Raw genomic sequence first — 13,873 nt, forward strand, 5'->3', positions numbered from 1 at the left:
GAAACCCCTGCAGTGATATCCTGGAGCTGAGACGATTGACCTCCAACAACCACGGCTATCTTCCTTTGCGCTAGGTACAACTCCAACCGGCAGTGATTTCTCCCCCTGATTCCCATTGATTCCAGTTTTGCTTAGGCTCCTTGATGCCATACTCAATCAAATGCTGCCTTGATGTCAAAGGCAGTCACTCTCACCTCACTTTCTTGCAAATTACTGACCCATCGCCAATCTCCCTTTCCTCTCCAAACTCCTTGAATGTGTTGTTGCCTCCCAAATTCATGCACCTCTTTCCTGGAACATCATATTTGAATCCCTCCAATCAGGTTTCTACTCCTGACACAGTACCGAAACGGCTCTTATCAAAGTTACAAATGACACCCTGTGTTATTGTGAGAAAGGTAAACTAACCCTCCTTGTCCTTCCTGACCTATCTGCAGACTTTGACACAGTTGATCACACCATCCTCCTCTAACGTCTCTCCACTGTCATCCGGTTACATGCAACTGCACTTGCCTGGTTCCATTCATATTTATCTAATCGTAGCCAGAGAATCACCATCAATGGCTTCTCTTCCCACGCCCGTATCGTTACCTCTGGTGTCCCCCAAGGGTCTATCTTTGGTCCCCTCCTTTTTATCGTCTACATGCTGCACTTTGGCAACATCATCCGAAAACACATCAGTTTCCATATATACACTGACAACATCCAGCTTTACCTTGCTACCACCTCTCTTGACCTATCCACTATCTCTAAATTGCCAGACTGCTTGTCTGACATCCAGTACTGGATGAGCAGAAATTTCCTCCGTATAAATATTGAGAAGATTAAAGCCATTATCTTTGTTCCCTGCTGCAAATTCTGCTCCCTCGCCACTGACTCCATCTCTCTCCCTGGCAACTATCTGAGGCTGAAGCAGGTGGTTTGCAACCTCAGTGTCACAGTTGACCCCGAGATGAGCCTGCAACCACATATCCGCTCCGTCACTAAGACCGCCTACTTCCGCCTCCAATGCTTCAGACCTGCCTCAACTCATCTGCTGCTGAAACCTTCATCCATCCCTTTGTTACCTCCAGACTTGACTATTCTAATGTACTCCTGCCTGGCCTCCCACGTTCTACCCTCCATAATCTTGATGCAATCCAAAATTCTACTGCCCGTATCCTAACTTACACCAAATCCTGTTCACCCATCACTCCTGTGCTTGCTGACCGACACTAGTTCCTGATTAAGCAACGACTTGATTTAAAAATTCTCATTCTTGTTTTCAAAAACCACCATGGTCTCGCCTGTTGCTATCTCTGTCATCTCCTCCAGCCCCGCAACCCTCTGAAATGTCTGCATTCCTCTAATTCTGGCCTCTTGAGCATCCCCGATTTTAATCACTCCACCATTGGTGACCATGCTTTCAGGTGCCATGGCCTTAAATTCTGGAATTTGCTCGCTAAACCTTTCTGTCTCTCTACCTCTCTTTCCTCCATGAAGACACTCCTTAAAAGCTACCTCTTTGACCAAGCTTTTGGTCATCAGCCCTAATATCTCCTCAAGTGGGTTGAATTTTAAGGGAGTGATGTGGATGGGTATGGAGGCATGGGGCGACATAAAATCGGATCAGGACATGTTGGACAGGAGGTCCGATGTTATGACGGCCCATTCCGATTTTGTACATGGCAGCAAACATGGATGGCAGAGGTCCGACAGCAATGCAGTGGGCAGGTAATTAAGCTCGTTAAATGGAAAATTGAAAGTGATTTTATGCGCTGGATGCAATTTTATGAACAGTGCACAGGTCTTACAGGGCTTCAGAGTCTAGCTTCCTTAATGGAGGTGACAATGAGGCAGCAGATTATGTCGGCCTGGAAGGGCCAGGAAGGGAGGGCAGAGTTTACTGTGTCAGGAGTGTGATGGAAACCCCACATGCCAAATGGAAAAATATTAATTTTATCGTATGGGACTCTGCTTGAGACTTTTTACTGGATTTGACAAATAACTTTTAAAAAGCAGAACAGAGCAGCTAAAGATGGCCACGCACAATTTGTATATGAGAAGCCGAAGGCCGACCGGAGACAGAGGTAATTACCCAGTCTAGCCAGAGCAATAGGGGTGCGCTCTGAGTTAATTATCTAGAATGTGTTTTGTCAATAGTAGTCGTCAAAAGCCTGAACACCCATTGACTTTGAAAGAGCCAAACCCCCCCTACCAAGTATGTTTACACAGCTTGAGAGAAGAACTTTGAATTTCAAAAAACCTTCCAGAAACTTCTGTATTCAAACAAAAAGGTGGTCACATGACATACCTGCTGGTGTAACACTGAGTTGTGAATTGTGCCTTTGAAAGAAAGGAGACTGTAACTGAACTCCAAGAAGAAAGCACCTCTCTCTCCGTCTCTCTCTCCAGCAAAGTCCCAGGGAAGTCTCGGTGGCAGCTACTAAACCTCAAGACTACAGAATTTTACAGGCAACAACAAGAAGAAGGGTAAAGCCTCTCTTCAGCCTTCCAGGACCAGAGGAGCAAGCCCAAATTGTGCACGTGACCCAGCGAGGACTTCAAGACTTTAACTTCAATGAAGGACATTGAAATTCAGTATTTGAATTCCATTTATTACGGACTTTTTAAACTTCTCAATTCTTCTTCCCCTCTGTTCCTATTTGTGTGTGTATGTGCCTCTTGTATGAATGTGAATATGGATACGTCACGTATTTTAGTAATTTTAACCAGTTAAGAGTGATAAGGTTAATAAACTTCTTTCTTGTTTAAACCCAAGAAAACCTGTCTGATTGGTTCATTTACAATTATAATTAGAGGAACAGTGAGCAAGTACTAGCTGAGGTGGTAAGCTAAATCACTGTGTTAAAAGAACAAACCCCGTTGTGGTCAAACCAAAGAAGGGATGAAAAGGGAGCTGAGACCCCTTCCTCACCTGGTCATAACAGGAGGGAGGGAAAGTTGGCTGCACTGCAGGGGCACTAATTCAAGAGGGCAATGGGCATGTGACACGTGGGCAAGGGTCACAAGTGTAGACATCAAGAGGGGAACACTGGCAGGGAAATACTGCCTTTAACGGACAGGCCATTTATCATGGGCTTTATTCACCCAGGCTTTGGGGACCCTGTTGAAGACGAAGTGCACCTGAGCGGGAGGGAGGGCCAGGCATCTTCAGTTGCACCACAATGGCCTATGAGCCCACAGGATGACCTCAGCGGCCTCCAGATGCGGCAGAAGGGCGAAGAGGAGAGAAGGGGTGGCCGGCGCAGAAGGAGGTACTCTCCAGAGACAGTGTACAGGTTGAGGCTCAATTACCTGCAGATGTCCGGGAAGCAGTACCAATGAAGACCACAACTCTCTAGGGAGGCCGTCACTGACCTGTGTGCAAGGATGCATAGGTGGCAATCCAACGCCAGTAGCCCTAAAGGTCGCCTTGGTATTGAATTTCTACACCACTGGATCATCCTAGGGATCCACAGGGGACATGTGTGGAATCTTGCAGTCGACAGCACATCGGTGCGTCAAGGAGGTCGCCAATGCCTTGTTCAGGGGGTGCTGGAGATTATGTGCGCTTCCACACGAATCCCAACTCACAAGCAGAGAGGACCATTGGTTTTGGGGCCATCGCTGGATTCCCCAAGGGGCAGGGCGTCATTGACTGCATGCATATGGTCATTAAGGCTCCAGAATACCAGCCTGTATCGTCGTGGTTTGCTGTGCGCTGTACAGCCTTGCCTTGCAGAGAGAGGAGCCGATGAGCAACAAGGAAAGTGAGGAGTGGACTGCCTCCTCAGACAATGAGGATGTGGAGTGGGAAATGGACAAGCTAGGCCAGATGAAGAATCCCAGGGGCAACATGACATTGGACATGAGAGACACACAAAGGAGGCTCACAATGCCCTTATACATTCGTATTTCATTTGATCCTTTATGGCTCTTATACCTTATCCAATTAAGATCTTCCTTTATGCAGCCATCTTTCACCATTCCTTTTTTAACGATGCTTTGTTTTATTGAACATTCGCGCAGAGCTGATCTGTTAAGGCTCTAGAGTTGAGCCCTCACAGTATCAATGATCGCCTCCAGCCTCTTACTAGAGGCTGGGATGCAGTGTACTGTCAAGCCCCTGTTGGAGGAAAAAGGGAGGAAGTCCATGCCTAGCAGTAAATATTTATTCACAGTCATAATGGAGGTGGACAGTGAAACGATAGACAAACGCTCACCCGTGAAAACCCAGTGATTCTAAGTGCACTTCTTAATTCACTTACGTGAACTCCTATGCAGTGCTACCCCTGTGCTGTTAGCTGAGGTGGAGGCTGCCTGCTGACCTTGGTTCCCCGTGGCTCCAGATGACTTTGGCAGCTGTCCTGGGGATGCATTGGGCCTGGAGAGCCTCAGCATGCTGTGGGTCTCTTGCAAAGAAGCAGTACTGCCCTCTTTCAGCTGGGATGTTGGATGACCTGTTGACTGGCAGAGGGGCAGAGGAGCAGCTGGCCGAACCAAGAGCACCCTGAGAGGAAACTTTAGCTGCGGGAGGCATACACTCCTCCTCCCTATCAAGGCAGACTTCTGCCTCCCTGCTGACCTGAGAGAATAGAGGACCTGGTGGTGATTCAAGGCTCCCTGTCCCCCTCTCGCCTTGCCACTGCTGCCTTGTGCCTGTGATCAGGACAAGGATCTGGAGGTCTGCACAAATATCCAGCAAACACTGAGTGCTCTGCTGGATGTGGCTCTCCATCTGATCCGCCAACCTCTCAATGAAGGAGGTCATTCGTGCACCAGTCAGATACAATGCCGAGGTCAAGGCTTGGATGGATTCCTCCATCCACCGCACATGGGCACACAAAGCCTCAGACATCTCTGCCAGATGTTGCCGCACCTCTCGCTGCAGCTCCAGCATTTCCCTTGCCGAAACCAGAGGCATGTCATGAGCCTGGGGCTCAGTATTGGCCTAGCTTCCCTCAGTTCTGCAACTGTTAGAGGCCTGGGTGTCACTGTGTCGGTCAGCTGCTCGGGCCTGTGTATTCTGTGCCTGCCAGATTCTGTGCCCAGATCTAAACTCGAGTGCAAACCCATTGTGGTGCATGTATCTGCGTTGAGGCTCCTTCCTCCCCCTCAGATTTGGCACAGCTTTGCCTGCATAGCAGAACAAAGACATGCAAAAGTCAAGGGCCTGCCATCCCTCCATTGCAGACACCCCTACAATCAGAATCCTGTATACACCGGATGTCTGATGAGCAGCATGGCTCCATCATTACAGATACAGCATTGTGCCCCATGTAGACCCCACTTACTAGTTTGGGAGAGTGCCCCTGTCTCTCGGTCCACAACGTTCTTTCCATCCTACGGTCTGCCAAGCTGCAGGGCCGCCTCCTCCTTCAGCGTAAGGACATGCAGCCCAACATTCGGTCGTCACCTGCTCCCCACGATTTAGTGTTACCTTCACCTGCAGACAGAGGGATGGGAGATATTGGACCTACTGTGACATAATCCCAACACATAGGCTGCTGGCAGTGCAGGGTTGCCACTCATGGAGGTACACACACACCTCCTGCACGTGTTCCCTTCCCAGGAATCTTGCGAAATTCAAATATGACAGGGGGCCTGCTTTCAGGGTCACCATGAAAGGCCGCTGACTGACATGTTGCATCCCCTGTCCCTTTGCCCACATCTAGGGTGTAGATCACTCTCGTCCCAGTGCCACATCCTACTTCGATAGGTGCAAGGCTCAAGAGGATGAAAGGATTAAATGATACTCACTTTCGCAGCCCGAATGTAGTCATTGAGCTGCTTGCACAACTGTATCCATGTGCATGGGGTTACACCACGGCTGCTGACTTCCTCAGTAATCTGGAGCCAGGCCTGTTTGGGAACAAGATGTCCCTCCTCTCCCTGACAGCCTGTACTAGCACCTGGCGGGAGACATTAGGAAAGCGTGGGGCTGCATGGGGTCTCCTGTCAGCCATCTCTAATCATCCGATGTCACCTCCTCCTCTTCCAGGCCTTGCTAATGCAGAGTTCAGTGCAGGGCTGGCAGCCTGTTAAAAATGGTGCCAGACCCTGCCGAGGCATCACCTGAGGCCGTGCTCCCTGCCTCTGGGCCCTACTCCGACCAGGCAATTGGTCGGCGTTCACAGCTCTTCAGTCTTAATTGGCGAGCCACTGATAAATCACATGCGGCTGGCTACTCCATCCCCCAACTGCAGGACTGGCGTTTAAAACATAAAATTCAACCCACAGTATCATATTTTAATTTGTAATTCCCTTGTGAAGCACTTTGGAACATTTTATTGCTTTAAAATAAATACAAATATATATAAATACAAATTGTTATGTTATGTTTTGAAAGACTCAGCCAGCTAGCTTGAGGAGCTTAGCTAGGGGAGGTGAGTCAGTGTTCTGAAATGTTGTAAACTGCATATTTATTGCTTTCCACAACTGAGGAGTGGAACAAATTAAACTGTTCCCACTGTGAAAGCTGCATACTATTCACTTATGTATTCTACGTAAAAGAATGCATTGTTGGTTTGAATATGTGCATCATCTCCACTGCGTGCTTTTTAGTATGCCTTCCAAAAAGAGAGAAGAATTCATGTAGTGGCATCAGCAGCTAGTATACAGTGCAAAGGCTGGCTACTCCTGCTATTGTTTAACTGGATATTGGGCTACATAAAGAACAGTCCAGATCGTAGGGGACATTAGGTTTGCTTATGTGTATGGCTGGTAACACTGAACCCAAGGGAATATCTAGCACAAATAAACAAAAAAATTATGTGAACCCTGAGTGTCTGAAATAGAAAACAGTTCCATTTTCCCAGCATTAATAACCTGCACCTAGGGTAGAGAATTTACCAAACAATCTTATACTTGCATTCTCCAAGTTCAATTTTTATTTTTATTGTTTCATGAGATGTGGGTGTCACTGGCAAGGGCACCATTTGTTGCCCATCCCTAATTATCCTTGACACCTGAGTGGCTTGAAAGGCCATTTCAGAGGGCAGTTAAGAGTCAGCCACATTGCTTTGGGTCTGGAGTCACATGTAGGCCAGACCAGGTGAGGACAGCAGATTTCCTTCCCTAGAGGACATTAGTGAACCAGATGGGGTTTTACAACAATTGATGATAGTTTCATGGCACCATTATTGATACTAGCTTTTAATTCCAGATTTTTATTAATTAATTTAATTTAAATTCCACCAGCTGCCATAGTGGGATTTGAACCCGTGTCCCCAGGGCATTACCCCAGGCCTCTGGATTACTAGTCCAGTGACATTACCACTACGCCACCGTCTCCCCCTCAATAGTCTTTCTTTAAATCATTTTGGACAGCCATGCAGTTATTTATTGTTAAAAAATTAATTCTCGCATTATAAATGGTTTGCAGTGGAGAAAAGATCAGATCTTAAATGCTAAATCATTATCGATCATGGATAAATACTTATGTCATCATCCTGTTTCCCCTTGAACCCACCAAAAGCATAGAAAACACCTGTCAGCTGTCAAAAAGCTAGCATGTTACTTCAGTTACCTAATACGATGTGACAGATGGAGACGAGCTGCAAGAGATGTTATGGTAATTAAACTGCTGGCATGCCAACACTTGTTTTATGTTGTGCATAATGACATTCAGCACAGCCATGAATAACCCTAATAAGATTACCTGAGCTACTGAGTCCTCTGTGGGTGTGAATATTTCATATATAACATATAATCAGAGTAATATTGTGTTTGTCTGTAAAAATATCATATTAAAAGAGATAGATAGAAGTCATAAAATCTATACATTGCAGAGGTTTCCACTTTTAACAAGTGGATTTTCTTTAAAAGAAGCACGCTGACCTTATTCAGTTCTCTGAATGTCACACACCCCTCACTGTAACACTCTCTGACATACCCTAAACTGCTTATTACAACATTCTCTGACGTACCCTACTTCTGTCACTGTAACACTCTCTGACATACCCTACACTGCTTACCACAACACTCTCTGACATACCCTGCTTCCATCACTGTAACACTGTCTGGCATACCCTACACTGCTTATCACAGCACACTCTGATATACCCTACTTCTGTCACTGTAACACTCTCTGACATACCCTACACTGCTTACCACAACACTCTCTGACATACCCTACTTCTGTCACTGTAACACTCTCTGACATACCCTACACTGCTTACCACAACACTCTCTGACATACCCTACTTCTGTCACTGTAACAGTCTCTGACATACCCTGCTTCCATCACTGTAACACTGTCTGGCATACCCTACACTGCTTATCACAACACACTCTGATATACCCTACTTCTGTCACTGTAACACTCTCTGACATACCCTACACTGCTTACCACAACACTCTCTGACATACCCTACTTCTGTCACTGTAACACTCTCTGACATACCCTACACTGCTTACCACAACACTCTCTGACATACCCTACTTCTGTCACTGTAACAGTCTCTGACATACCCTGCTTCCATCACTGTAACACTGTCTGGCATACCCTACACTGCTTATCACAACACTCTCTGACATACCCTGCTTCCATCACTGTAACACTCTCTGACATACCCTACACTGCTTACCACAACACTCTCTGACATACCCTACTTCTGTCACTGTAACAGTCTCTGACATACCCTGCTTCCATCACTGTAACACTGTCTGGCATACCCTACACTGCTTATCACAACACTCTCTGACATACCCTGCTTCCATCACTGTAACACTCTCTGACATACCTTACTCTTGTTACTGTAACACTCTCTGATATACGATCCACTGTTTACTGAAATACTGACAGAACCTCACCCCTCACTGTAACACTCACTGACATACCCTACATTTCTCATTGTAACACTCCCTAGCATATCCTATATCCCTTACTGTAACACTCTCTAATATGCTTGGCATTGCTTACTGTAACAGTCTCTAATATATCCCACACTGCTCCATGTAAAACTCTCTAATATACCTATTACTGCTCACTGTAATACTCTATAACATATCTAACACTGCTCACTATAACACTCTCTAATATGTCCTACAATGCTCACTCTGACACTCTCAAAAGATCTTACGTTGCTCACTGTAATACTCTTTAATACTTCCTACACTGCTCACTATAGCACTTTCTAATATATCCTACCCTGCTCACCTTCGCACTCTCTAACATGTCCTACACTGCTCACTGTAATAATCTTTAATATATCTTACATTCCTCACTGTAATACTCTTCAATATTTCCTACACTGCTAACTATAACACTCCCTAACATACCCAGCACTGCTCACTGTAACACTCTGTAACAAATTCTACCCTGCTCCGTGTAACACTCCTATTTCCTACACTGCTCACTGTAATACTCTCTAATATATCCTATACTGCTCACTGTAATACTCTTTAATATTTCCTACACTGCTAGCTATAACATTCTCTGATATATCCTACACTGCTGATTGTAACACTCTGTAACATATTCTACCCTGCTCAGTGTAACACTCCTAACTATTTCCTACATTGCTCACTGTAATACATCCTACATATATCCTACACTGCTCACTGTAACACTCTTTAATATATCCTGCATTACATCCAGATTTATATATCCAAATTGCATCACCGTACTCTTTTCTGCATTGAGTTTCATCTGCCCTGTGTCCACCCATTCCACCGGCCTGTCTGTATCCTCTTGAAGTCTATTGCTATCTTCCTCACTGTTTACTACACTTCCAAGTTTTGTGTTATTGTGTCATTGATGTTGTGCCCTGTACCTACTCGTCATTTGTCTGTAGCAAAAACAGCAGTGGTCCTGGTACTGAACCTTGAGGAATGCCACTGTCTACCTCCCTCTAGTCCAAAAAAAAGATATTCCCCATTACTCTCTGTTTTCTATCCCTTAGCTAATTTTGTATCCATGCTGCTACTGCCTCTTTTATTGCATGGGCTTCCATTTTACTGACAAGCCTACTGTGTGGTGCTTTATCAAAGATCTTTTGAAAGTCTGTATACACAACATCAAGTGCACTGCTCTCATCCACTCTCTCTGTTACCTCATCAAAAAACCCAATAAACTTAATCAAACATGATTTGTCCTTAACAAATCTCTGCTGACTCTCCTTTATTAGTCCATGCATGTCCAAGTGGCTGCTAAATGCCTTCCGGATTATTGTGTCTAAAAGCTTCCCCACCACTGACATTAAGCTGTAATTGCCAGGTTTATCCTTCTCCCCTTTTTGCACAAGGATGTAACATTTGCAATCCTCTGGTCCCCTGGTACCATGTGTTAATGAAAGGGATCAGGAGAATCAGGATGCATTGGTATTACGTTGTTTTATCTTCATATGTATCCTGCACACAATGGCTGGAATTTTACCCTCGTCAGACGGGAGCCATCCACCGACGGAAAAGTCAGTGGCAAGCCCGCCTCTGCCTGGCCTGGGGACCCAGTCCGGATTTTATGGTCCCCAGGCCGTTAATTGGTCTGAGGCATGACTTCCACCTCATTGAGACAGGAGGTCCCGCATAAAGGAGCTGCCAGCCAATCAGTGGGCCATCAGCTCTTAGTCCCTGTAGCGCCACTGGGAGTGAGGGTCACTGCTGGGACTGCAACCCAGCTAAAGACTGAAGAGGAAGGACGGCCCAGGAAAAGGTGAGTTTTTGGGGCCTTGCCAGGGGTGATTGGTCGGGCCCCGGCGAGGCAAAGGGGGTCGACTGGGGGGACGGGGGGGGTGGCATTGGGGGTGGCCCTCCGTCGGGCATAGGGTGCCTGATCATGAGGGCCCCCCCCAGGCCGTTGGAAAACCTTTAACCTTTAACAGGCGGCTTTTGTCGGGCCTGGGCTGCCTGCTTGCCAACAGTAAAATCCCTGTGGCGGCGGGCGGAGGCCCTTAAGTGGCTGCTAACTGGCTACTTAAGGATCTTCATTGGCCTGGGGCGGGCTGGTTTTCGCCACTGCCACCCCATGTAAATTGGAGGCGGGAGTGGGTCGGGAAGGATCCCCTCAAGCTCCCACTCCATTTTACACCCCTCATCCCACCCACCCCTCGCCCCCACCACCACCATCCTGCTCTTTGGGTGGCGTACAATTCCGGCCAATGCAGCACAAAGCTGATCCACTTGAAATTACTGCCCAAAGACAACCTTCCCTTATTTGTTTGCACTGTCGCTGCGCACAGTGACTCAAGGAAATCAACCCCACCATTTACTCATGTCTCCATTCTTGTTAAACTTTATCCACAGAGGGAAATATACCCTAATGTATCCAGAACAGTGATACCCAATAGAAATTGCTGACTCGTGTGGCTATGGAAAATTGTTTTAGTCACATGCAGTAATTTTAGTAGGAAACACCATACAAACAATACAGGTAAATGTGCTTCACCTGTATATTTATTTAACATCTACCACTATTCAGTGCGACATTTTGCAGTCTTTCTCTTTCACCATGTTTTCAAATGTCAGCATGAATTTATCCGACACGACACAGCTTAGTGCACCTTCTAGGTTTTCGGCCAATAGTTGTGAGCTTTGTCAGACTGGTTACTGAGAATATTGACTTGTAGGAGTAATGTCAGACCTGCCCTTGCTCTCCATCCAGGACGCAGTTGGATGCTGCTCATCCTTTGCCTTTATGTGGCCAGTTGGAGCCACTCATTATTGGTCGGCTTGTTTTCTTCCGCAGGCTTGAAGTGGTTATTTCAATTGGTTAAGCTGATCATGCTGACAGCTCCCCTCTCTATACAGTTACTGGTGTTTCCACTGTGTTATACACCATTTTAGCAGATAAACAATAAGCATTAACCAAAAAAGAAAAGCACACTCAGTGATCAAAACACACTCACACACTCTGCTTTTCATGTTACCATTTTACCAACAAACATGGAAACAGGTTAAAGTATACATGCGACACCATGTGAATATGAGTATTGAGATTACATGTTTACTACTCATTTTTTATTTACTGATCAGAAATGCAATTACTAAAATTGGACAATACTTATCCAGGAAGTCAAATATTTAATGTCTCTGAAATGCCAACTGGTGACTAGTTCAAATGGGTGAATAATCTATGCCATTTTTACCTGTGAAGTCGCATGTCTTTGCTTATTTGTGGTACTTTCTAATATAGGTGGGGCTTTCTTTCCCTCTTTAGCTCCACCGATAGATCCATCGCAGGTGCAACACATCCTTCCACCCTGTGTGTACTCACCAACTTACATTGTGAAGGACTTTCCCATCGCCCGGTACCAAGGACTACAGTTTGTAAGTTTTTGTTTTATTTTCTGTTTCTTTGTCCCAGCTCATGCGAAGATTAACCCAGTGCTTTATTGATTGAACTAAAGGTCTGCTGGAATCTATTTTGCTGATTAAAACCTAATCCTGTTATCAAGTTTGAGAGGAATGTAGATTCGCTATTTATTTTCTCCCCCAATATGTTTCTGCACAGACAGAGCTATTGACGATTATGGGAGATATTTATCAGTATGATTGATTGTCCTATTGCATTCCTATTGATATTGTACAGGTCTTGCTTTGACAGGCAGGATGTCAAACAGGATTAGTTAAAAGTGTCCTATCTACACCTTCTGCTTTATCTCTTGCCCCACCCCTGCTTTACTTGCTTATAACCTTTTACATTTCTAATATTTGCCAGTTCTGAAGAAGGGTCACTGACCTGAAACGTTAACTCTGTTTCTCTCTCCACAGATGCTGCCAGACCTGCTGAGTGTTTCCAGAATTTCTTGTTTTTATTATAGTTCAAAGTGCTGTGCTTTATTTACAGGGCTGGTATGAGGCCTGTAAAGAGTTACTCAGTTCCTGTGTTGTGTATGTTGCAGCAGTCTGGCTGGCTATCAGAACTCCTCTCCTTGCCCCCTTCTTCCATGTTATTTTTGTAATAAAATTGTTCTTGTTATTTTATAATAATAGGAAAAAAGTATCCTCAAGGTAGGTATTGAGTGTGGGAAGTACTTGGCATTGAATTTATTCAAGATTAATTTTCTCAAATAAAATCCTTTGTTTAATAAACAAAAAAAACTTGCATTAATATAGGGCTTTATCTGGCCTCTCACAAACGTCTCGAAATGCTTCACCTACAGTGTTTTACTTCCAAGTGTAATTATTGTTGTCATACTGGTAAATGAAGCAGCCATTTTCAAACAGCAAGATCCCACAAATAGCAGTGGGATAAATGAACCAGTCAACTTGTTTTTGGTACTTTTAAAGGAGGATTTTTTTATCCAACTCACTGGGAGAACCCCTTGCTCTACAAATAGCATCAAAGAATCTTGGCGATTCACTTAGAATCATAGAATGTTTGCAGCACAGAAAGTGGCCTTTCAGCCCGACAAGTCCATACCGACTCTCTGCAAGAGCAAGTCAGCTAGTTACACTCCCTGTCCTTTCCCCATAATCCTGCAAATTTTTTCTCCTCAGGTGCTTATCCAGTTCCCTTTTGGAAGCCACAATTGAATCTGCCTCCACCACATTCTCAGGCAGTTCATTCCAGATCCTAGCCACCCCCTGCGTAAAAAAAAGTTTGCTAATATCACCCTTGATTCTTTTGCCAATCACCTTAAATCCGTATCCTCTGTTTCCCGACCCCTTCACCAAAGGAAACAGTTTCTCCCTATCTACTCTGTCTAGATCCCTCATGATTTTGAACACCTCTTATCAAATCTCCTCTCAACCTTCTTTTTTCTAAGGAGTACAGCTCCAGCTTCTCCATTCTATCCTTATAACTGAAGTGCCTTATCCCTGGAACCATTTTCATAAATCGTTTCTGCACTCTCTCTAAAGCCTTCACATCCTTTCTATAGTATGGTGCTCCGAATTGGAATCAGTACTCCAGTTGATGCCGAACCAGTGTTTAATAAAGGTTCATCAT

At 45.2% G+C, this 13,873-nt stretch overlaps 1 protein-coding gene across 4 annotated transcripts in view; it reads left to right on the top strand.

Annotated features, from left to right (window-relative positions):
• b4galnt4a (beta-1,4-N-acetyl-galactosaminyl transferase 4a) overlaps positions 1–13,873 on the top strand; it is a 973,366-nt gene that overhangs the window by 816,597 nt on the left and 142,896 nt on the right. For all 4 annotated transcript variants that reach the window (XR_010976333.1, XM_068045982.1, XM_068045983.1 and 1 more), the window contains exon 11: positions 12,140–12,249. Coding sequence is in view for 3 of the 4 variants with exons in the window: in XM_068045982.1 (XP_067902083.1) it covers positions 12,140–12,249 (110 nt within the window). In the remaining variant the exon portion in view is untranslated. The remainder of the gene's footprint in view (positions 1–12,139; positions 12,250–13,873) is intronic.

The sequence above is a fragment of the Heterodontus francisci genome, chromosome 14 (assembly GCF_036365525.1).
Source record: "Heterodontus francisci isolate sHetFra1 chromosome 14, sHetFra1.hap1, whole genome shotgun sequence".
NCBI lineage: Eukaryota > Metazoa > Chordata > Chondrichthyes > Heterodontiformes > Heterodontidae > Heterodontus > Heterodontus francisci.